At 41.6% G+C, this 26,073-nt stretch overlaps 1 protein-coding gene across 3 annotated transcripts in view; it reads right to left on the bottom strand.

The window, feature by feature from the left end:
- SLC24A2 (solute carrier family 24 member 2) overlaps positions 1 to 26,073 on the bottom strand; it is a 250,173-nt gene that overhangs the window by 47,837 nt on the left and 176,263 nt on the right. For 2 of the 3 annotated variants that reach the window (XM_029920831.1, XM_029920829.1), the window contains exon 5: positions 16,125 to 16,175. The exons of the other annotated variant lie outside the window; for it this stretch is intronic. In XM_029920831.1, coding sequence (XP_029776691.1) covers positions 16,125 to 16,175 — 51 coding nt within the window. The remainder of the gene's footprint in view (positions 1 to 16,124; positions 16,176 to 26,073) is intronic. 3 annotated transcript variants of the gene reach the window in all.

Below are 26,073 nucleotides of genomic sequence, written 5' to 3'. Positions count from 1 at the left end.
ATGCAAGGATGGCTAGCCAGACAAGAGTAAGCATGAGGTCCCTGAGGCAGAGACTAGCACAGAACCTGTGATTCTCCAAGACTATCTGGGCCTTGGGGAAGGAAGGCATGGCACTTTAAGGACCCGTTTAGCCTGAAGCCATAAGCTGGGGAAAACACCAAAGAGGATGTATACGTGTTTCGGACAACATAGTATTGTGGTTACATTTTGGACATCATTTATAGTCAGGTAGATCTGGGTGTAAGCCCTGCCTCTTTCACTGGCTCTGCTGAGTGAGTTCAATAGGAATTCCATCTGTTAAACAGGGATTCCTATGGCACTGACTCATGAGTCAGGTGCAAAGCATAAGTGAGAAAATGAGTGCAAAGGGTTTATCACAATGCCTGGCATCAGAAGTCTGTAAATAAGAGGAAAAAGAAAAACTAATGAAAACCACAGGGTCAAGGTCACATGGCCCTGGGTTGCCTTCAGAGAAGTGTTGGCATTTTCTCTTCCCTCAGTCCAGACATGCAAGTCTGGAGAAGTAGCTGACCTGACGGTCTACGCCTAGTTGGATTGGTGTTTAGGTTTCCGCGAGTCCCCCAAAGTCAGTTCTAAACCGATAAGGCAAAGGATCACTGTACACCTTCCTGAGATGGAGAAGGTCAAGGTGATAGAGCTGACATTCTGTGTCTTAAACACTGATACCTCTGCAATCTTAAAATGGGAAGATGATGATCAGCTTTCTCCCTTTGCCTTACTTGCACAATGGATCTATGTGCTCAAAGACCTTCCTAATGCACAAGGGTATTACCTCCTGTGTTTCAGGCTCAGAATTTTAAAACGGGGATAATAAGAACACCCTTCTCATACAGCTGTTGGAAGGATCAATGTGTTAATATGCATCAGGTGTTTAGATGGCCTCTGCTATACAGTAAATGCTCAGGAATTGTCACTCAGAAATGGTTATTATTATGAAGGGGAATGATAGGCTATCCTTCCAGTGAAGTACTGAAAAGAAAAAGACTGATATTCACAATAGGATTCATGTTTAGCAGCGTCTGGCGCAGGAGACCTTGGCAGTTAAGGGGGCCACTTCCATAAACCATCTAAGGCACGAACTTCACATTGGCATTAGGGTTGACACAGAGGGACAGACTTCAGAAACAACTGCAGCTCTGTGCATGGGGAGAAAAAATGAAGACATTTTTGGGTACTTTTCAAAATGAGGGAAGGAGTGATTTTTTACATGCTTTAAGGCAACCTTAAAAAAATATAGTCTGTTGTAGTGCGAAGCCTCGAAGTGTTGTATTTTTACACAGCGACAGATATTTGTGTACTTAAAATCTCAGAAATAGCAAACTCTGCTCAAATCGTGAGGCACCTACGTCAAAACCTAGTACACAGTTTTAATATAGTTTAGCCTGTTCTGAAGTTTGCAAAGGAATCCCAGCTGAGTATCCGCAGGGGGGTATGGGGAGAGGGGGTGGCAGGAAAGAGTGGAAGAAAAGATCAAAGCATAAGGACGTAATATGATAAAGAACAAATTTTGAAAACCCATCAGGAATCAAAATCCTTGACACTGTCACCCAGATGTGACGCCGTGCACCCTCTGCTGCACAGGAAAGTAACCTTCAGAGGGTCTGCTCACCCAAAGGAAATGGATTTTGTTTCTGTTCAGCTGTTAATTAATTAAAACAGTCCCTGGAAATTCCTTCACCTCGTTCCCACCAATCCTGTAATAGGCAGTGTTACAAAGGAACCCTTTGGCTTGGTGATCAGATCAGGTCAGGGCTGCTCCGGAACATTCTGAGCATCAACAATGCAGAAGAGATGGGACAAAAGAGATATATAGAAGCAAAAGGGAGCAGCCGAATGCACTTCAGTGAACAGATCTTGCTGGGAGAAGAAAAGAAAAAAGGAAACAGAAGGGAAAATTTGAACACAGTGTTTTTAAATCTATTTTTGCATTTTCAGTTCTGCCTTTCCTATCTGTCTTTGAGGTTTATGACTTGGCAGGTAGCTTAAAAAGCAAAAGTGCAGCTGAGTGTTCCTCCTGTTTATTCATTGCCTCTTCCCCCCCCCCCCATAGGCTCAAGTCAGAGAGGCCACAGTCACTCTGAAAGGGATGCAATGAAATTGATGTGGCAATAAGCAAACACTGACCTTAGGGTCATTATGGGCTCCTCTCTTTTCTCTCGCAGCCCACATGCTGCGAGATATCAGCAAGTCTGGTATCTCAACTTCCAAAATATTTCAGAATCTGACCACGTCTCCTTCCTCCCCTCCTGGGCTCAGCCATTACCTCGCTGGTCTACTAACCAGTCTCCCCTTCTACCTTTACCTCTGTCTCCCAGGCTGGCCTCATCCTGGTATCTTTCATGATCAATCAGATCATGCCACTCTTCTAGGCAAAATCCTACAGTGGCTTCTCAGGTCAAAGTGAAAGCCAAGGTCGTTATAAGGACCTATAAGGAGGTTTAGTCACCTAGGCTGCCCTGCCTCATCCTTTCCCTCTCTCCAGGCTCACTCTGCTCCAGCCATGCTGGCCTCCCTGGTGTTCCACCTCAGAGCCATGGCATTTGCTAGTCCTTCTACCTGGAATGTTCTTCCCCCAGAGATCCATTGAGTTCACTCTCTCAACTCCTTCAAGTATTTCTTCAAGTCTTTCTTATTGAGGCTTCTCTTGAGCAGCCTATTTAAAACGGCAGCCTCTCTCTCTAGCACTTCCTATCCTCAGCTCGTTTTCTCTAAAATATTTATCACCATCTAATATATGATATCATCATTACTATTGATTATCTGTTGCTTTCCATTAGTGGCCAAGCTCCATGAGGGTAGGAATTTCCATTGGTTTTGTTCCCTATGGCATCCCTAGAGCCCTGGAGGGCTTGATAAATCCTTGTATTTGGATTTCCAGGCAAGTAGTTGAGGCGATCGCTCCTTAGTATGTTTCTTGTTGGCTAATGACTCAAAGTAAATCCTTCCAGGTCTGTGAAAACTCAAGGCCCTGGTGGGGCTGAGTCTACATGTGGAATCCCAGGACCTTTCTTGAGGTAAATAGGAGAATATGGGGTGGACTAGGTGTTCACAGTCCAGAGGTGGGAGACAGGGGCATGCCAGTCATTCCCTTTCTGCACGTCACCAGGGCCGCAGAGTAGGTGCTAAGAGAGGCCTCTGTGACAGAGGAGGCAGAGAGAGCACCATAGAGGGCAGAGAAGGGAAAAAGGGCCTTTGGCTCCTCCTTCTTTATTAAAATTGTTCTCCTTTGTTAAGGCCTAAGAAGGCCCAACCTGAAGGTATCTAATGATACCCACACCCCCTTCCCAAACGAAATACATCATTCCCATGGCACTTTGATTATACCACACCGTAGTGCTTATTTCTTTCAGTTTGCTGCTCACATGTCTGCTTTCCCACCAGACGGCAGGTTTCTCTGGGGAAGGGACTTTCTCTCACCATCTTGTATCCCTCACCAAGCATCTAAGAATAATGCTTGGCACATTGCCTGCACTCACTGGATTCCTGGTAAGTTCTCCCTACATCAGCTCTCTCAGGAATGTGAGCTCTGCTTTCAACTGAGTACAGGTCACAAACAATCACCCACTCTGTAAATAGTAACCAGACCTGTGTTATGTACCCGGCAGTGTTTGGTGAAAAAGATAGATTGGCTGGTGCCCTAGTCTGTCACGGCCTGGAGGCAGAGAGATGGAAAACAAGGACTTAAAATTCATGATAGTGGGGGCCTTCTCAGAAGGGTATGGAAACTCAGAGAATAGGGAAAGTTCCAAGATACAAGATATCACTTAGCAGCTTGAAGGAATAGATTCCTCTTACATTCTACAAACGGTCCTCATTGGGCAGATTATTTGCCTAATAGGATCTGGCCCAATTTATTCTTTCCTTCCCTCCACCCTCCCTCCCTCTCCCTTCCTTTCTTTCCTTTCCTTCCTTCCCTCCTTCCTTTTTCCTTCTTTTTTTTTTTCTTTTAAAGTAAGCTCTATGCCCCAAAAAAGACTTGAACTCATGATCTTGAGATCAAGAGTCAAATGCTCTACTGACTGAGCCAGCCAGGTGCCCCCTGGTTTTTATTCTTAAAAGGAAAACATTACAAAAATTTTCATCATAAGCAAAAATGGCAAAAACATAGAGTTTATTTATTCCTAAATTTAATTTTGAAGCACAACCTCTAAATTCCTTTTTCTAATTTTTGTGAAGCATCATGTAAAATTGGTTGTCACGACTACGTTGATATTAATGGAAATTAAACTAGTATTGTAATAAAGTATTTTGTAAAATGTCTTTAGTAAATATTCTGTGAATGAACCATATAATAAAGGTAATCAACATAATTTAATTTTAGCTATTTTTATAGGTCTAATCATAGAACTAGTTTCTGTAATTAATGAGAATATAAACATAATTGTATTTCAACTGCTGGCCATCATACAATGAAATGAAGCAGCCAGATTGCCTTATTAAGGCTTTAAAAATAATTTTCCAGAAGAATAACCTTTGGAATCAACTGTAAAGAATGGATCTGTCAGCATGTGAACTGACTCTATCATCTCCCCTAGCAGGGTCACCTTATCATTAGAAATATGGAATGCTTTCATAAATATTTTGGAAGATTTCCAATGCTTTTCAAAAGTTGGTATCTTAAAGATTGATATTTTTGTCCTTTATTCCAATTCCTTGCCTCTGTAGTGACTTTGCCTACTCACTCATTGTGACTCTTCATTCCTTCTTTTTTCCTCAGCATATAATCATGGCTAAGTCTCTCCACAGGGAACCTTTCTCTTGACGTGACGTTTCCTGCTGGCATGGCCCTCACTTGCTTTCCCTTCACAGCCACACCTCTGGAAAGGTCAGTCTACGCTGGTACCTCTGGGTCTCGGGGCTCCTTTGCTCACCTCTTCACTCTGCACCTGGCCTTCGTCAGCATTCCTCCGCTGAACCCACCCTTGGCCATGATTTGCCTCCACATGACTGGGTCTCTCAGTGCATCTCATATTCTTCACGCCAGTCCAATCTGATTTTCCAGAACTCTTGAGGGCAACACTCAGGTGTCACACTATTCCCCAGGCTCCCTCCTTGCTCCCTATCCTCCACTCCCACATCCTCTCAAAGAACCCAATGGACCTCCACCTGATTACCAGTGATTTCCGAATTCAGATCTCTAGCTCTGATCCTCTTATCCAATGGATAAGTCCCCCTCACATTAGAGCTCAACATGCCCCACACTCCCACACATTGTCTTCTTCCTCAGAATGTGTCCGTCTGCTTGCACTTTCTTTGGCGATTTCCTCACTCACAGTGTTTTCCAGCCATCTTATTGATCCCCTTTGCCCCCTCCCCTTCAATTAGTTGCCAACTCCTTCAGAGTCTACTTTTGAACACTTTAGATCCAACATTTCCTGGATGTTGGTTACAGTCTCTTGACTGGTCTCCCAGTTTTTAAGTTATGCTTCTTGTGGCTTGGAATGCTCCATACTTGTTATTTGCATGTCTCACTCCTTTTTAAGACTCTGCTTTAAAGCAGCTTATCTTTCAGGAAACTTTCCCTGAATCCCTCTCCTGGGCTGGCAAGGCACGCTGGTACTTTTCTCTATCACAGCACTGATATCCATCTTATCATACCAGTTATCATAGATCCTCAGAGGCATCTGACCTCTCTCCAACCAGCTGGATAGGGGTACCATTTTTCATCTGCTCTCCAATGCCTACTTCTTAGGCTGGTCCTCAGTAAGTATTTCTGAATATACCAACATTAACACAAACAACAAAGGGAGTGTGTGTGTGTGTGTGTGTGTGTGTGCATGCATGCACGCGGAGTGCTTAAGAGTGCTTGCTGTATGAAAATCTATTCATAGTTTATGATCCTTCTGGGGACAGAGAAGCAAGGAAGGACAAGAAGCTTGCAGAAACACTGCAGAAAACTCACCAGGCACTCTTCTTGGTTAATGTTGTGATTAAGCCTCTAGAGTCCAATAGTGTTTATAGTTAATATTTGTCTATTTCGAGACGTTTTAAAAATATATATAATCTAATCAAACCCAGACAAAATTAAAATTTTACAAACCAAAAAACTCCCAGCGAGAATCAGTGGCGGAATATGGTGTTTCAGAAAAAGAGCCAGTTAACTGAACTTAGCGAAGGCTGATATCACTTGAGACCTAATGTTCTTTATCATTTTAGGTCACCTGCTTTATTATTTTAGGAACTTAATTTCTAAAAATTTCTATCTCATATACATGGATCCAAATGGCTCCCCCACACAAAATTCTCAAAGGGGTTTCTCTGATCTCAGCTTTGGAGTTTGGAGCCAGGTAGGGGCTGCCAGACAGAAGGCATTCCCACTCCTTTGTCCCCTGTGGATATCTAAGAGAGAAATGAATAAAGAACCACTTTATCGGGCAGGCCTCAGATCTCAGGACTTGCCAACATCCAGCCCCACTACCACCTAACGGCTGCAAAAGATCTCTCCAGAGTCAGTTTTCAAAGCCCATATCTCGGGTATGTCTCTGTAAGTGGGTTGTGACATTAATGTATTCATTTGGGCTAAGTTGTGATTTGTTCACAGCACCTGACATATCATGGGTGCTCAATAGATATGTACTGAATGGTTACTCTTTTTATATAAGGCAAAGAACATAAAACAGTTCTTTCTTTCTGATGAGCCTACATATTACCCAATTATTTATCTTGATGTGAAGTGAAAGATTTTAGGTTTGGCTGGCATTTCATGTACATACGTCATCTCCTGTCACCTGGACTTCATGTGTCTGCGAATTGACAATTGATTTGAATTCTAATTTCCTAGTTTCTTGAATCCTCAGCATTACATTGTAAATTGGTGCCCGTGGATCTCATCTGATGCATGGTTTTGCATCGGAAGTGCTGACACATGCTGAGTGTACTTAACTAAATGCTACTGAGGGCTTAGTGGTCCATGACTAAAATGACATGGTTCAGTTCCTTTCAGATTTAATCAAAAGAGCATCTTATCATGCTTAATTGAACATGCCAGCCTCCTGGTATTACAGATTCCCACTTTTTTCTTTTAAGAGAAAAGCTTCATGGGGGTGGGAAATTATATCATTAAATTGTAATAATAGTATTCAAGTTTGACTAATGAAGACAACTTAACATTGTCAGCTCAAGGGATGTCAGAAATAGACATAAAGCAGCATCCATAATTTGCCTTTTGCTACAACTTAACACCTTCTACATGTGCAGTGTGGCAAAATCTGTCTTTACTTGCCAGGTCCGATCTTTCTGCTTTTACTGCTGACAGTTTAGATCATGAAAATAAGATGCAATGAAGTTTGAAAAACTGGATGTATTCTAGTTAGACTTCCTTGGTCCTGGTTTTCAGGAAGACCGTGGATTTACCCACACAGCTGGTTTGGTCTTTCTGACCGATCTGATAGCGGTTATTAACTGTGTAGTCTAATTATGCACCTACTAGGCTGCTGTCTTCCTAAGATCCAGCCCCAGGAGATACTTGTAAGAATACATCTCTAAAAAAGTAATGTGGTTAATAACCGGTGAGGCAGTACATTTTGGGAGGAGGGTAAGGGTAAGGCTCAGCCTTACCGAGAGCATCTGTACCTAGAAAAATCCTCCGGTTATGGAAAGTTGCACTGAATGAGTTAAACCATGAACCTGGAATGAATGAAACATAACATGGTACTGGAAATGGTGTCTGTGCACAACGGGGGCTCCCCACTTTGGTAACTGAAAGGCAGGAAGTTAACTCAGTGTACTTTTCAGACATTCTGCAGGGATGTCAACAGTTTTGTGCTAAGGAGGGCACATGTTGTGGTGGAAATTGGATATTTGGTGTAGGAAGAATAGCCTTGTCATTTAATTTAGAGAGGAAAGGCTTCCATCATAACTGAACCCTGGCTTTAACTCAACTTTGGTAAAAAAAAAACAATTCTGGCTTCTAGAACAAGTAAATTAGAAGGTAGTTACAATACAAAGGCTGATCTGCTTTGTGAGGACAGTTCAAGGGACTGGTCTGAGGAGCTCTCATTCCCTGCCGGTGGGAGCATCGACTGGTGCAATTCCTTTGGAAGGGCGATTTGACAATAGCTTTCAAAATCTGAAATGTGTATGGGTTTTCATCTGGTATTTATATTTTGAGGGATTTGTTTTAGATGTATATATCTCCTACTCAGTAGACTTGGCTATATGGGCAAAGAAGATGCTTATGTCATGTTCTAATAATTGGGTAAATCAACAAATAAGGAAATACTGTAAATGGTCGTTGACAAGGGACTGATGGAAAGGAACTATTATGGAAGAGCAAAGCAGTAATATACTATGTAGCTAGTAAAGGATAAGGAAAGTGCTGATATGGAAACGTCTCCACTATATGCTAATAAATAAAAGCCAGATATAGAGAACGGTGTATAGAAGAAAAGAGTGTATGTTAGAAAATGGATTAACAGTGGTTAACTCTAAGGAATGAGTGGAATCTGGGGTAAAAGAGAGATTCATTTTTATTGCTTTTCCTAATGTAGTGTTTGATTTTTTACCTCTGTATGCATTTAATGCTTTTTTTTAATAATTAAAAAGAACAGTTAAAATTAATTTGCAGTTACAAGGCTTACTATGCTAAAAGTTTGTGTTTGCAATGAAAAGGGAAAATAGTTGTTCTTTCAAAGGTCTATTTCACAGGAACTATCTTTTGTACTACTGGATATATATATATATATATCTCCACATTAATAAACACTTTGTCTATGAATTGGATCAAATAATACACAAGCCTTCTATTTCAGAAGCTGTGGACCAGGAACCTACCTACCCACAGTCTTGGTGGCAGCTTACCCAAAATGTAAGATCAAGTTTTCAAAAGATTTAATTTCAAAAGTAGACTCTAAACCAATGTCTGCCATCACACTTAATAAAAGGAACTAGGAAAGGATCTTGGACTTGGGACTGGAAGAGCTATCAAGGCGTCCATTATCTGAACACTCTTCTGATAGAGGCTTCCCTGGCTTGTCCAGAGGAGGAGGACTCGCTGGCTTTTGAGGCAAGCCATTGCATCTTTGGCCATGTCTTTAGGAAAGGTCTTCCTGTGCTGGGCTGAACCCTATCTCTGTCTGAATTGAGGAAGGCTCCTTTTCCAACCTTCTTCACTTCCAGCTGGACGTAAGAGGTTTTCCTAGGACTCCCCTCTCCTGGAAAGATGGACCCTAATTTGTCAGTGCAAACTGCCTGGGGCCTCTTCCCAAGTAAGAACTTCTAACACATTGCTAGGTTGTTTCCATTCCATTCTACCTCCTTCTCCTTTCAGCAGAGCCTCTGGGTCATTGAACACCATCCAGATCCTCATCTCCATGTGGCTCTGAAAATTCCTGACCTGACTCAATCTCCCACCTCTGCATGAGTAAACCTGTCTTTATATCCTTAACCTCTGCTCTGAATATTCCCTTTGCCTTTCTGTTTCCTGAAGGTCCTTTTTCTCTCATGACCCTCGAAAGGGACAGCTGCTTGTCTCCCCAAATGGTTCATAGGCCATCCCTCCTTCCTCAGTATTTCCAAACAATTTCTCCTCCTTCCTTTGAAGCACAAGCCACCTCACGACCTCTATGGCAACTGACTTCCTCATCAACCTTCTGCATTCCTGAAGATATCAGAACCCATGATTCTTTTATATCATGGCTCCTGTTACCAGCTTTGGCAATAGGTAAGCCCTGCAACACTTGGCTCCTCACCACCCTAACCTGCTCACTTCCAGCTACCCTTTCCCCCAGCTCACCTTATTCACCCACTCCTATGGTCAGATCTAGACTTCATCATTAGGAATTACAGTACCACTTCCAAACTCCTGATTTGAAGCATCGCATTTTATGTCCATCACTCTTATCATTGTATGACAACAATTCTTTGATTTCATCGGTAAATTAATTGATGCTATCACCTTTTCATTGCCTTCCTGTGGAACAGTTCTTTTGGCTTCTGGGACACCATTCTCTCCTGGTTCTCTGTCCAGCCTAGTCTTCCTTGCTGGGTCTCCCCCATCTTCCCAGAATCTAAACTTTGGAGTCCACGGGGTCTCCTTGACTTCCTCTTCCCTATTGATTAGCTCAGTATTCTCCTCCAATTCTGTAGCTTTAAATAATACCTATATAGTAGGACTCCTAAATTTGCATCCATAGCCCTGACCTTTCTCCCAAGACCCAGACTCCATTTCTATTGCTTCCTCCACATCCCCATTAGGAGATACCATAGGCATCTCAAACTTAACATGAATTCTCAATATCCCTCACACAGCTTGCTCTGTTCTCCATCTTCCCTGTCAACCAACATACAATTATACAAAAGTGATATTTCTCTTTTGTGGAGAGATTGAATGTTGCCTATCCAATTTTCATTGGATGTAATTTTGGGGGGCCTTTTCATTATGTAAATTTTGGGGGCCAGAAATCACCTAGTTTAATAAACTACATCTCCAAGCTTCCCTGAAAGTAGGTGTAGACATGTAACTGAGTTTTGGGCAGTTTCACTGCAAGGGTCTAAGGGGAAGCCTCCTTAAAAAGAAGACAAAACAGCTGGGGAAAATCATGTTTACTCTTCCTTCTTCCTGGAATATAGACATGATGGCTGGACCTCTATCAGCAGTCATCTTGGACCACAAGGTGCCCTTGAGGTTGAAAGTCATATACTAGGATTGTGAAGAAGAGGGGAGGAGCCTAGGTCTTGGATTATTGTAAAGCTTCCGTATCTGCCACGTACTGCCTACCTCTGGACCTCTTTTATTTGAGAGAAAAATTAACTTCCATCTGACTAAAGCCACTGTTAATTTGGATTTTCTACTATATACAGCTGAACCTATATTGCCTAATATATCAGTGTATGTAACCCAGTCTTAGACATTCAGGCAAAGATTAAATTATAATGTGAAGACAACAGATACTACCAAAGATCTGTTTTAGGACTACATTTTCAGAGGATACATCCCGGGCAATGGAAAATACTGTTAGGTGGTATTCCAAAATTCTTTTTTTTTTTTTTTTAATTTAATAGTTCAATTTCCCCTTGAAAAAAAACTGGGCTATTTTGCTGCAGTTAAGAACATCAAATGACTGGCTAGACTATGTGACCTTAAGAGGCTTTTATTTCTTTGAGATAATGGGGGTTTTCAAAACTCAGCCACATGCTTAATTTAGGACCCCATCATTCAGGTTAAGACGTTAGCTTTTCAGTTTGGTGAAGGGGCTGTTGGTTGCTAGGAAGCAGTATCTTTAACTTCATTTAAGGAAAAGATAATTTTAATTGTTGCCCTTGACATTAAAACAACTTTTTGTATCTTTTCTTATACAAATGAACGAAGACTTTTAAAATGATATAGACATTATTTTTCTTGGAATGGCTACTGTTAAGTGGCAATAAGTTTAGGACAGTACATTGCAGGTAGCTTTCCCATCCATTGCTTCTTTGCAAAATATTAGCCAGGATTTCTGCCTATCTACCTACCTACATGTCTCTATGAACTTTTATCTCCAAAGAGTAGAAGTTAGTTCCATCTACTATAATTGGTGGCAAGGTCTCTTCCCCTTTTAATTCATCTGTTCTATCACACAAGTTTTTTTTTTTTTTTTGACTAGCTTTCTACATTTTCTCTTAATTTTAGTAAGAAAGCAAAGTTCAATTTTTTGAGAATTTTCCAGAATGAGAATGGTGTGTATTTTGGATATCTGCAGATGTAAAAGCTAGATATTGCTCTTCCAAGAATATGCAATATTACTGCATGAGGAGATAAAAGAATGGCTGTCCATGTAGACAAGTCTGAGGTCACCAAAAGGCCACTTCTAGAGTAATTTGTTTGCATTCCTGGAAGTAACTTATTATAGCAGGAAATTCAGTGCTTGGGAGGAGTAGGCCTTACTATCCTATCAAGTCCAGTAAAATGTATCTTATAGAGCAGGTGCTCAGTTATTATTAAAGTGAACACATTACTATCAGGTGGCCAGTAGGCATTATCATCTTGGGATGCAGGAATGAGGCAATGGAGACATCGCCTCTCTGAGAAGCCTGTCTTCATTTCCTAAGGCTGAATATGATGCCTTCCACTGGACTCCCCCTGCACCTTGGGTCTGTCCATCTCATTTGCTTGTGTCCCCCACTAGAGTGTAAATTCTTTAGGAGAAGGACTGTCTTCAATCACCCCTGAACCAGGTCCAATGCCTGGTACATACTGTGTGTTGTTGAGTGAATATATTAGAGAATGAATGAATGAATGAATGAATGAATGAATGAAATTCTGATTAGCCTGGGGTGAGGAGGAGGCCGGGTGTGGCCCAGGGAGCTCTTCCAGTTTAGGTTCTAAGGCGTCTGAAGATGAGGGAGGGAGGGAAAGGGCTCTGAGGGCAAGGACACTTTTTGTCAAAATGTCATCATTTTGTCCAGTTTCTGGGACTGAGTATACTGTTTTATTAAAATAAACTTTTTCTGGTGAGGTGTAGGGGTTCATGTTTTTTTTGGTAGCTCATTGTTCACGCTACAATACCTTCATTCTAAGTCTGTGGTTTAAGTCATTCCCGTGATTGGTCTCCATCAAGCATTTCTTTCCACTCCCTATACTGACATCAATTTCCTGTCCATTTTCTCACACCCATCTTATACATCAAACTACAGCAGTACCCAGAGGGCAGGGATGGGGTGTGCCATGGTCTTGACTTTGGGTCACAATTCACCACTTAGCACCCACTGAGTCCCAGAGCAAAATACTTTCCTTCTCTGAGTCTTAGCTTCCTCATTTAATAAAACACTTCAAATCCACCTTATGTGGTCATTATAAGGATTAAAGGATGTCCACTGCACTTGGCAGGTGGGGGACATCCCATAATGGTTGGTGTACCCTATCCTTTGATTCTGTCACAGCCTGGTTGGTCAGAACTCATCACTCTTCCTTCCCCAGTTTATCCCATATTTATGGATCTTTGGAGCCCAGTTCATTTTCTCCACAAAATCTTCCCCTGGTTGAAAGCAATCGTTTCTCCTTCTGTAGTCTGCCATTTTCTTCCAAATACCTATGGTACTAATCACTTTCTTCCTGGTGGCTTGGTGGTTACTGTTTTATTTTTCTCCCTGTATTTAAGTTCTGCAGGGGGCAAACTGCTTGCCTTTTAATCTCGTATTTCCCCAAAAGCACCTAGCAAAATAATTTGCATATAGCAAGGGATTAAAATAATGAGCTGAAAAAAATATGTGCAAGACAATTTTCTATATTTAGGAAATCATTGCTCAATTCCCCTTAAGATATGGGGTAGCATATATAATCCATCTTTCCATTTGCTCCCCTTGAGGGGGAAAAAACAGGCCCTTAATTAAAGTAGCCGACCTCACATAACATCCAGAGGATTTCCTGGAAATAGTTACAAATGATGACTAGTCATATGGGCAATTACAATACGGCCCTGCTCAAGTCACATTTCTAAGAGTGTGAAAAGAAATGCTTCAGATGGAGACGGATATTTCCTGAAGGCTAGGGAGCCCACAGTGCTTGCCCCAAACATCTTCATCTTTACACTTGCTACTGTTGTACAAATACAGGTGGCACAGAGCACAGCTCTTATTTTCAGTGGGAGGGGAGGGGCTCTCGAGAGTTCAAGAAGTCATATGTAGCTGTTGCCTGGTCTCAGGGTAGAGGTGGCCTTGAATCTTTTAGATGGAATCCCAGAATTAGCTTCAAGCCAGGCCTGGTTTGTCGCGGAGGTGAAGGGTGTGGGGTAATGTGGCTAGAGGAAGGCCTATTCCAAAGTGTCCTTTCTGTGAGTGCTGGAGATGGATGGCTGTATGTTTAGAACCTTTTTAATCTTTCAGAGGCTCCTATTCCCAGTGAAGGATAGCACCTTAATCAGCATTTTTAAAACAGTTCCGCAAGGGGCTCCATGGAAGAAAGAGTTCTCTCATCAGAGAAGTCTGGGTAATACTGCAAACTTCATCCCTGTATATGATTTACTCGATCAATGCACAGTAGCATATTGAAGTCTCCAACAAGTCACATGGTAAAGAAAACTCAGAAGGTCTTCCACTTATTAAACTATGAAATCAATCTTACCTTCTTTTTCTCTGGGTTGTTGCAAAATTCCTACTGACATCATATGAAATGAGTATATCATAGGAAACACTTTAAAAATGCTCCCTGAGCCACTATTAGCTGTTACTGTTCTAGGGATGAAAGTTCAGCAAAGAACCAGACACAAAGGAAAATGCAAGAAGGGATGGGAACGTGAAGAGAAGTAAGAAATGTTAAAGGTGGCCCATAAGGGCCCCCAAAGACAATTTCACAGTCCTGCTGAGGGCTAGCATGATTTTGACTTTGTCTTCCTGCCTAGAAAGCCCACCACATGTTATCACGTGGATTTATCCAATTGGAAGTACTATTTTTGCCTCTTGATGTGATCTTGAGTTGTCTGGTTTAGGGAGGCTGAGAAAGGGAGTGCTAGGATGCCAACACTTGCTCTAACGGATGTGGAATGCAGAAGGAAAGGAACAGAGTAGGTGAGAAATGGGGCAGCTGAGGCAAGAGCAGGGCAGAAGCTTCACCAATAATGGGAAGTGAAGGGTGGATGGCAGAGGACAGGAAGGAGGAAAGAGAATGGACGGTTGTGACAGGGCAGAGAGAAGCTAACAAACCTACCTGCTGCCGGAGTCACGAAACTGAGACTGGGGGCTGGGGAGATGCCCAGAGGCGAGTCCCAAAGCTTTGGCTTCTCAAGCCAATTGCCAATAAAAATCCAAGTGGTCTGAAGACATGGAATAAAAATAATAGCTGAGATGGGAGCTTTCCTTTAAGGTCTGGATTGCTCTTTCTATCCTCTTGGTGGTAGGACACTTCTTCTTATAGGGAGCTTTCTGTCCCTGGAGCTCTCATTTCCCCAGGTTGTCAGGAGGGTCCTGGGCCCTAACAGGGCCCAGTATGAGATCCTAATAGGGTCCTGCTGCTTTAGAAAACGCCACAGTGAATAACTGGAAGTGCTGGAATAGCTTGGGAGTCGTACAGAAGCCAGAGTTGTGTGGGAGGGGTGGGGAGGCGGAAAAGGAGCTTCCTCTTATCAGGGGCTATCAGATGTTCTACTTCTTTGAGGCAAAGCAACTAGGAGATCTTTGGCAAGCTAAAGCAACTTAGAAATACTAGAAGCTGAAAACAAGATATGCAACACATTTGGGAGCTTCTCTTGGGTCGAAAGCTAAAATTAGCTGATTCCTCTTCTGGACTACCTTTTGATTACTTGTCAGTCTCAATGTAAAACTCATGTAAAAACCCCAAATATTTCATAACTCATAAATATTATTTATTATTCAAAAGGTGGAGGGATGTGTGGGCTGAAATGAGGGAAGTAGGATAACTCCTGTCACAAGAGTAAAACTTGCAAATTTTTCCTGTATGGTGAGCTTATTTCAGAGAAGTGATTCTCATTGGGTCAAGGTTGCGCTATAGGAATAGTGCCTGGAGTTCATTAGTAAATTCATTTAAAAATAAATCTCTACCAGACTTCATATACTCAGGGGAAGTGGTTACAAAGATATGCTCAGTCTCACAGAGTATGAACCTCAGTGAATTCAGTTCCACTGGCTGGAACTGGCTCTGGCCAGTAATGCTCTTGGATGAGTGAGTATGAACTATGGGGGCTGAGGACATGAGCTCACAGACTTCTGCATCCGAAAATGGTCTCTAGCTGGTTTGGGGTTGAAGAGTTACTTTAGATCACTCTTTCCTTAAATCAGAACATCCACCTGCTCTGAAATTCAGGGCATATTAAGAGTGTTGACTGTGTGTGTTTCTGTGTGTTGTGAGCACATGGGGAAAATAACGCTGACACAGTGGGTGTGTGCTTGTGCTTATGTTGCTGACACCATTTCTCTGTGTGTGTTACACAATTGACATGGTTTGGAGCATCTGAATGGAATAACATGATTACCCATGGTATTGCACATCTCCAATCCCAAATAAACATGATGGCAAAAACTAGACAAAAATGTGGAAAGAATAATAAATCACACAATGTCACTGAAGTCATGCAAAGAGGAAAAAAAAAGATTAAAAAAAACGGGCAAGCACCAGACACCATAAATGAAAAAAAAAAAAAAGCCAATGCATACAATTCTAAAATCATTCTTACCTTCTTCAGTCATTGTGTCATAATATTTTAGTTTTCCATATGATCCAAGTTCTACAACATCACAGTAAAAGACACAAAGATAAGGAACGAGCTGTAATGCAAGAACTTTGTTTTTACACATTCTTAATTAATCAGATTCAGAGTTATACTGTCAAATTCCGCAATCGTAACTATATAGAGATGTGCAAACATGGGCCATGTGGCAGACAGCTTTTACGGCCCATTTTCAGAAATCACTTAAAATATATTATTCTACTGGGGATAGGATGTGCCCTGCATTATAGAACAGGACACAGTTATTTTAACATCCGATGAAACAGAGTAGTTGGCAAGTTCACACTGGGTCTAGCCTAAGCCCTATAATTTGTACAGAGATGACACTCTAATGGAAAGGGCCGAACAAGGACAATATCCAGGCACAGTGGGGCTTGCAGACCGGAAGTCCTTGCAGACCAGAAGTCTTTGCAGACTGGAAGTCCTTGCCATGGAACAGCAGACCCAGAAATTCATTTCCCAGCTCCTCTCCAACAGAACCACTTCCTAGAGATTAAGGAGGCTACCTGGGGAAACCCAAAATGCAAAACCAGGTTCTGAACTCTGCATTCACTTTTGTCTCATATTTTAGATAGATAGTAAACACTGAATACCATGAGTGCGGCCTACTGACAAGAGCTGGAAAAGGTGCTGAGTGCTTGGGGAGGAAGGGACGCCACCTGGGTCAGGCAGGTGACAGACCAGTCCCATCTCCCAGATTGAGTCACCGCCTGTCGCTCCTTTGCCTGCAGCAGGGAAGGGCTGTCAGCAGCCCCTCGTGTGCACAGATCGCCAAAGGACTCACTGTCACCAACACCACTGGCAGAAAGCAATGCTGTGCTGAATCATCTGGGGGTGCTGAGTCAGCCTGGGCTGGGAAGAGAGGAGGGCGGGATGCGCCATTTCTGTTTCATTAGTTCCATTCTAAAATAGAAACTTTAATTCTTGTTCATCTGAAAATTCCAGATTGTTTTAAGCAACATTGTGAGTAGGTTAAAAATATTTTTCCTGGTCATAACAACACTCTCCCAATAAACCTCAAGATATTAATTAGACTCAAGAGATATTCCTGTAATTCTGCAGAAAGCCTCCCTGGCTCATTAACTTGGGAAGCCAATGTAAACCCACATATAAATCAACTAGTAATTGATGGATTTTGTGTGCAAGATGAAGGATCAAGCTTAAAAGACAGTAAGACATATTCTCTTTTATATGATACATTATAGATTTATATAATATTCATATATCTATATCTGTATCTATATCTATATACATATTCTTTTTCCATGTGCCTAAAATTTTACTAAAGCTATTTTAACACACTGATATAAAATTATGCGTTGAGGAGAAAAATCACTTCATCCTTATGTTTCTGCAAAAACCTGCCTACTCTGGATTTTGTAGCTACATGACAAAAGGTGCAAGAACTTCAATAAGAAATTGAGTTTTGTGTAAATAACAAGGAAGTCTTTTTAATGACTTCTGGGGATTGCTTCAGCGGAATATAATTTTTTGGGGGATATTTTAAGAACAGTAGTCTACTATATATATATATATATGACACTGCACAAGCTTGGAATTCCTAAATGATCTAAATACATTCATAAATATTAAACACATGTTCATGGTGGCATTACACATAATACATGCACAAGCCGTGTGTAAAACCTTACAGTAAGTTGATGAATTATGTCAACCAACTAATTTTTTGTATCCTCTCCTCCTCCCCTGAAGTAAAGCAGTAGCATAAATAGCCGGCATTCCCAGGAAACAGAATGTGGTCAGCTCTATTTGTAAAGTAGGGTGTAGACTTTCTTCTACATAGGAAAGATACTCGACTGCAATTTTATGGGTCTTTTTCGAGGCCAACTCTCCAGATATGCATACATGTTTTCATGTATTGCTTCCAAACCGTCAAACATCTGCTGGTGGCAGATGTGTGCATTGTTTACCACACCTCTTGTGGAATCAGGTAGACACAAATCCAAACATACTCTTTATTTATTTTACTTTTACAGAGTGGAAATTGGACCTGTTCATGTCTGACAAAGCTCACATGTCATGGGGGCTGTGGCAATGTGTAGACGGTTTTCTTAGCTGATTCCTTGGATGAATGGGACAGAGGGGTATGAACTGAAAGGAAAATACCAAAAATGAGGCTAATGATGCTGGGAGATAAGGACCAGCAGTAGTGAAAAGCCAAAATACAACAGGTGAGACAGCTACTTGAAGCACAGTGAGGAAGGAGGGCGAGATAATGGCACCTGCCCAACTGAAGGAAATCATGTTTGTTGCTTACTAAAGCAAAGGCAGAAAAGAATAAAGAAACCTGCCTGATAAGAATAGTCTTGAACACACTCTGCAACAGGATGGTGAGGTGGAGAGCTCAGTATTCCCGTGCTTTCAAGTGGTTAGCACAGCAGCCTGCGGTAGGTGGGGTGCATCTCGAAGAGCTGGCAGATCTCATTCAGGGGGGCCAAGGAAGAGGGGAGTCACATGTGACTAGGATGAACACAATATGCACACGTAATCCAGAGCACATCATGCACCTAGATGGTGTCCTACATGCCACGGGTGCCTCATGGAGAGTGGTGTTAGCCACTGTGGCCTCACAGGGCCTGAGAGGCATGAATGAAAACTCACCCGGGAAAGGAAATGGCCTCCAGTCAGTGTGCTTCCCACAGAAAGTAACCAAGGTTCCTTTACACCATTGGGTTAGGATTCTAACTGGGTCTCACTCAAGCTGAGTTTCTCTGGGTTAGGAGGAAGTGAGGGATTCAAGAGAGGGCTGTTTAATCCCATCTAACAACATCCATTCTCTCAACTGAGCAAGAGGTAGCCAGGATCGGAATAGTGATGAATCACCAGTGAATACCATCCTGGGTACCACATGGTATCTCTTCACTGTAACATTTCTCTAAGAAGCCCACATAGCCTAAGAAAACATTCCAGAACCCAGTGGTTGGTGTTGGAAATGAGCCTCTAAGCCAGTTGTGAAAGCTGTCTCTCATGGCGACTCCCCTTGTTTTCATGCCATTTGGATAGCTGTGGCCACAGGCAGGCTTGCCCCCAGATCTGCAAGAGGGATGATATATTTTGTCATTCCTCCATCCACTTCCTTCCAGGTCTTGCTAGCAACATGACAACCTGCTTTAAGGTACCTCCGATTCCTGTCCATACTTCATGACTGACAAGTCAAGAGAAGGGTCTTATCTTCAGTCTCAAAGACTCTATGAATAAGAACTAATGTTTTGGGCTCCTAATCTCCTTTCTTATGAAGGGCATGGCCTCCTTCCAATACTGACTTTCTCAGCTCCACTTTTGAGACCTTTGGCATTCTCAATCCTTTTTTCAGCAAATCTCTCCAGAGAGGAGCAGGAGAAAAATGACTTCTCCCTTTTCAGGCCTCAAAATTCTGATACATAAAACAGAAATTCAATGAAAGCATCTACGCTGAGTTCATTTTATTGGAATGAAAAATAGAGGTAGAGAAATCAGTAAAAACAAGTATTTATTACTTAAGTGTTTGCTGATAGGGAAAAACTGATTAACTTGTCTATTATTTTTTTTAATCAAAGAACTTTATTTTTGGCACTGGTCTGGACTGAATGTGAAGACCTAAACATTAAGGCTTTCTCAGTATAAATGGATGGTAATCTCTCAGTAAAGTTGCCTAATACTTATTAAGAGGGTATGTACAGATACTGGATTATATCACACCCATGGAAGGATTGTTTTCAGTAGCAATGGGCTTTCAAACTGGGGTGTAGGCTTGAATCCATGGTCTACCACTTATTAGCTGTGTGGCTTTGAGCAAATTGCTTGTCTTCCCTAAGCCTTGGTGTCCTCAGCTATAAAGGGGCATAATTGTTTCTATCCCATTACATTGGGGCAAACAGTAGCAGATAAGACAACAACTCCACTAAGTCATCAGAAATGGGCAGCCTCACTGCTGCAAGAGCCACCAAGAAGTGTGAAGGACAACCCATGAGACATGGAGTAGAGCATTTTGAGAACTTGGTATTTTACATAGGTTTGTTAAATTCAACACTACTTAAAGAGGTTTTACATAGATATCTGTTGCTCAACAACAAAAGATATTCTGTCATGTCAGGGCCAGCATGTAAAGTAAATGTCTTCATCCGTCCTGTTCTTCTAGTCTCAGATCTATGGGGAATGTCAAAATACAGACTGTAACCTTTGAGATAGCAGGTGACCATTTATCTGACCACCAGTGTTGCAGCTTGTGACCTTGGCACTTCCCTTCTCATAACTGCACACGAGTCTGTCTCTCCAATTGGGCTGTCCATATGTTGGAGGTAGAAACCCTCTTCCTCTTAGATCCCTTCCAACAGAACCTGGAACAGCGCTTTTCTTTTATCACACACTGTCCTCACATTTCTTAATCAAAATATGTAAGTGCCCAGCTCCTAAATGACAGTGAGGTTTAGGATGCTTTGTTTTGCTGGAATTCCCTAGAGGCTGAAGTCAGGAAGGTGGGCACGAATGCCTGAAGCTTCTTGACTGTTGGTACCATGACATCATTAGCAAGGTTAAGAGTGCTTCCGAGTGAGATAGACAAGATAGCTAATTCAAAGCAGTGGCTCTACTACTTAGGAGCTGGCTGATCCACGCTGAGCCTCAATCTCTTCTTCAGTAAAACAGGGACAAGAATAATAAATACCTATTCTCAGAGGGGTTTTTGGAGAATCAGATGAGAAAAGTATATAAAGCACTTCGCATTGGGGTGACACAGGCATCCTTAGTAATTAGTACCCCTTTTCATGGTCTGCCCAAGGGCCAGCATGAACATCAACTCAGCCTAGCAGGAGGCTGCTGAATTCTATTCAAATTCTGATTATCTCTGTGGATGAGCACCAATGTCAACTTGCCATGTACAAGTCAACAAAACCCCTAGACTTCTTCCCTTAAACCCAAGGAAAACTGTCAGAAGGAAAACTTTCATTTTAGTGAAAGGCTGCCCTGGCTAACTACTAGAACCATATTTTGCAGTTTTAGCCCAAAGTGTTTTTTGTATTTTTTAATCTGTGAATTTATTTTCATTATTGACATTTTGTGAATGGGTGGTAGAATAGTTGAGCGTGTGTAACTTCCCATCCCACTTCCCAACATAAATGTAGCATTTATATTTGTAGATCTATTAATTTTTAAGTTTCTTGGGCACATCTGGGTTTATCTTTTTTCTTGTCTCCTCATGTGAAAAACCTGCATCACAATAAATCTGAGTTAAAAGGTATTTTCTAATGCAGTCTGATTTAAAGCTTTTTGTTTGATTTCACCTCAAAAAAGGCTGCTTGAGCTGCCAGAATTAATTGCTTCCCATTACAAGGCTTTCTTTGGTCATTATTCTTTTATATCAAATCCATGCCGATGCAAGTAGTTTTTTTAACTTAAAAATAAACTTTAAAGACTGAGGTTAAATGAGGAAACAACCATGAATCCTCACTTCTTATTCAAGTCAGAAGGAAAGGAATATTTTAACCTTCAAATTCTCACTCAAAAGGAGCTTTCAAAGTACTGACTCATCACAGAAGCTCTGTTCCGCATTCCGTGGTGGGGGTGCGGAGGGGGGGAGGATGATGTTCATGTGTTAAGCTTCTCTAAGAGACTCCTAATGTGTACATGTTTGCCCAGGGACAGCTGTACTCAACATGTGGCAACATATATGTCACACACAAAGTGTTAACAGAGATGATTTTCCTCTTTGGAGTTCTTTTCACATCTGACTCTTCCCAATCTATGCTAATCTTTCATCTCTTCTATGAGAGGAAAACCTCTCACTTAGGCTTTTGGACACCATACAACAATTAAGCAAATGAAAACAAAGGGCAAAGTGGTGGGTAATCTTCCATCAGGGACTGAGTTTCAGTGGGATTTATGAACACTCCTCTCAAGAATGTATCACCTGATTCTTATGCCCTTTGAATCTAGCCCCTTCGTGAAACACTCCTGCTTTTAAGCTTCCTGCAAAGCTGGACACATTGGTTTGTTACTGCTTTTATTTTTGTCTCCCACACTCTCCACATATATTTCTGTTTATGTCCATCTGCTGACACCGTTCTGAGGCACCGGCTTCCAGGAAATACTGATGTTACATTGGGAGTCAGGATGGTCCCTAGCATCTGGCCTGGTGTCTGGAGCACAGGAGGCATTCTGAAAAAGCATGAGCCATAGAGGCCAGGTATTTAGGTGAGCAAAGTGGGCTGGAGACAATGACAGGGAGTGGTACAGTTATGGACAACTGGACAGTGCATGCCTAAAAATGGGCAGTGGCCACATACCTCCAGCTCCATGAGGAAACGTAGGTACAGTGGGGACAGATCTTCTGATTATTCAAGGGAAGCCAGATATCTGGATTTTAATGTGAAAACTCCTGATTTTTAAATGTTGGTAACAAATTCCAAATTAAAGAACACCACCTTGGGTCATATTAGGCTCATTGATTTGTGATCTTTGGTTTAATATAAGGTTGCTCTAACTTTCTTATAAATATTAGTTGGATGAATGAAGGAATAAATGAGACCAACTAGGCTCTTTGAACTGGGAGAGGTCCTTGCTTACGTAACACTTCCCCAGAGGGTCAAGGACTTGGGCTCACTTCCCTGTCTCTCTAGAAGCTTACAGATGTTACCTGGTGTAGATACCACAGTCTGCTCATCTGTAGCTTAGGAACGCATTGAACCTCATTACCTCAGGCTCTTCTGGGACCACCAAGATGGATCTCATGTCAGGGCCACAGAGCCACTATGATTTGTGAAAATTTCCTCCTTGATGCATGTTCTGACCTCACACAAGCCAACAGAGTGATTTTGTTTTGTTTTGTTTGAAATCTTATTTGGGGAAGGAATGGAAGTAGCCCATGAGTTGTAACTGTTCCCAATTATCTTGCAGGGAACCATCTGGGTTAGAAAAATGCAGCGGAGGGTTCTGAGAGGTAAGTAAGGACCACAGAGGGAGGTGCCGTGTAATTACATGGGAATTATCATCCTTGAACAGTGAACAGTAATGTGAGGTCATCACCATGGATCATCCAGATGGTTCATAATGAAATGCCCACGTGAGTCCCCAGATACTCTGACTTCTTATAAATTTGTCACCTAATTTGCAGCCTTGCTCCTCTGTGGTGTTGCTTAGCAATATCAATGGTTACTGATTTCTGTCCTGTGAGAAGCTGACTTGGGCCATATTTCACTGTAATTTACATGCTCTGGGTGATCACACAAGAAAAATGGCACCTGGATGTGCTGTTCTGTTACTTTCCTTTTGAGGTGGGTTGGGGGAAGGTGAGAGCACAGGATAGAGCAATCAGGTTTCTGGAATGGATTTTTACAGAAAAACAGTGAGCAACCCAGGCAAGAGAATCAACCCCAAATGGTGTGGTTAAAAAAAGATTTCCTGAGCTTCTATGAGTATTCTTTTAATCAAGTAATTAAAAATCTCAATGACAACCTTAACATAATTTTAAATGCTGGTACTTTGTTAGAATGCCTTTCCCCCCAAAGGGATGGAGAAAAGCAAGTGATAATATAGCATAACAGCTATATCATTTATAGTCTGGAGCTTTACAGACTTGACTTGACAACTAGGTCTGCCATGTACTAGCCCTGAGGCCTCGGGCACATTATTTAACCTCTCTGATAGTCAGTTCCTTCACTTATATAAAACGGGAACAATAGTAGTTGTCTTGTAGGGTTGGGGTGAGGATTACAGGTACTTAACATATCATTGGCACATAATATTCATTAAACATATGGTAGGTATTATGATTGCTTTAAAATATCAGGGGTGCCTGGGTGGCTCAGTCCGTTAAGCATCTGACTCTTGATCTCGGTTCAGGTCTTGATCTCAGGGTTTTGAGTTCAAGCCCTGTGTTGGGCTCCATGTTAGGTGTGGAGTCTACTTAAAAAAAAACAAAGTATCTATTGGTTTTCCTTCAAATAGATAGCATTCTTCTGATCTTTACAAAATCAGAGAGAACCTGATATCAAGACACCATCTCATCATCATGCAGAACATGGAGGTCTTGTAGCATAAGTTTTGGAGTCAACAGATGTGGGTTCTAATATAGACTTTTTTTTTTGAGAAAGAGAGAAAGAGTGTGAGCAAGGGAGAGTGGTAGAGAGAGAGAGGGAGGGAGAGAAAGAGAGGGAGAGAGGGAGAAAGGGAGGGAGAGAGAGAGAATGCCAAGCAGGCTCCATAGTGAGCATGGGGTTTCATCCCACGACCCTGGGATCATGACCTGAGCCGAAATTAAGAGTCGGGTGCTCAACTGACTGAGCCATCCAGGTGCCCCCAGACTTCAATTCTTATTAGATAAGTGACTTTGTAGTAACATACTCAGCCTTTCAGAGCCTTAGTTTCCTCATCAGAGTGCTAATTTTAGAACTCCCTATTGTGTTGTTGTAAGATACTTTACTTGATGTCTGGAACAGGGGAAGTGTTCCATAATTGGGAGCCATCATTCTTTGTGCCAAAGCCCAGTGAGTGATGTATATTCAGGCTAACATAATAAGTCACAATAAATGATGACCTACCATTAGAAACTTGTTCTAAAATCCTTTCACAGGCTCATACTGGAGAAGAAACAGATTAAAGGAAAAGAATGACAAAAATAATGACCCATTATATCATGCCAAAGGAAGCCTATAAATGTTGCATTATTTTCTCCTGTTTTTAGAGACAGGGCACACATGTTTGAATTGGGGAGGGGCTGAGGAAGACGGAGAGACAGAATCTTAGGCAGGCTCCACACTCAGCATGGAGCCCAACAAGGGGCTCGATCTCATGACCGTGAGATTATGATCTGAGCCAAAATCCAGAGATGGAAGCTTAGCAGACTGAGTCACCCAAGCGCCCCTGTCATATTCGTTTGTATAATCTGACATCAAGCACATGGACCCTGCTGGCATTATTTAAGGAATGTACAGCTCAGAGAAAGAGATAATATAAAGATGGTTAAGTTTTGATTTTCAAAAGGAAAGCCCAAAAGGGACTTCAACTGTTTAGGAAACAGGTATTGTTCAGTGGTTAGCAGAGTGAGTTCTGGGGGCCAACAAATCTGGATTTGAATATGGCTCTATCAATTAATTCTCTGTGTTCTTAGGCAAATTATTTCACTACCCTAACTTTCAGTGTCCTTATCTATAAAATGTTATAATAGAAGTTCCTATCTCAGAGGGTTGATGTGAAAATTAAATGAGTTAATTTATATAAAATGCTCAGCACAGTGTCTGGTACACAGTTAAGTATTCAACAAACAGTCATTATTCCAGTTCCATTATAATCACCCCTGTGAGCATCTATCCAGAGTTTTGGCTAAATCTTAGATAATTTCTCTTCTTTTTCAGCTGGACTTTCCAAAGACAAATTTATATTGTCAAAGGTAGTGAAAAACTATAGTTTGAATACCAAAGAGCACAGAATATCAGGTGCCATCCATATAAAATTTGGAATTTATGTCTTATTTCAGAAAATCTGTCTGAGCCCTACTAATAGCAAGTTTCCAAAACATGTTTTCAATAAATTTTTGTGTGTTTGGATAAAGGGTTAGGAAGCTAACAGTTTCACTAATGACATATTTTAACATCTCGGGCACATTTATGCATCTCTGGAAATTGAAAATTTATGTTTACAAAATCAAGCAAAATGTACTTTTTGATTGAGTCTTATCAAATTTGGGGTCCAGGATATGGACACATATCTCAGTCTTTTAAGTGGCAAAATACTCCATTCCCTTTTCCTGTATTCTTTTTTTTTTTTAAAGGACTTATAAGGTGGTGTATATAGACAGGCCTTTTTCTTTCATAGACATAGGAGCTTGGTTATATTACATGTGACCAAGATTCGGGGGGAGGGGGAAGGGGAGGAAGGGCCACATGGTACTGAAGCTTCTATA

Source organism: Suricata suricatta, chromosome 13 (genome assembly GCF_006229205.1).
Source record: "Suricata suricatta isolate VVHF042 chromosome 13, meerkat_22Aug2017_6uvM2_HiC, whole genome shotgun sequence".
Taxonomy (NCBI): domain Eukaryota; kingdom Metazoa; phylum Chordata; class Mammalia; order Carnivora; family Herpestidae; genus Suricata; species Suricata suricatta.
The sequence above is the reverse complement of the archived record's forward strand: the minus strand, read 5'-3'. Positions and strand labels throughout refer to the sequence as shown.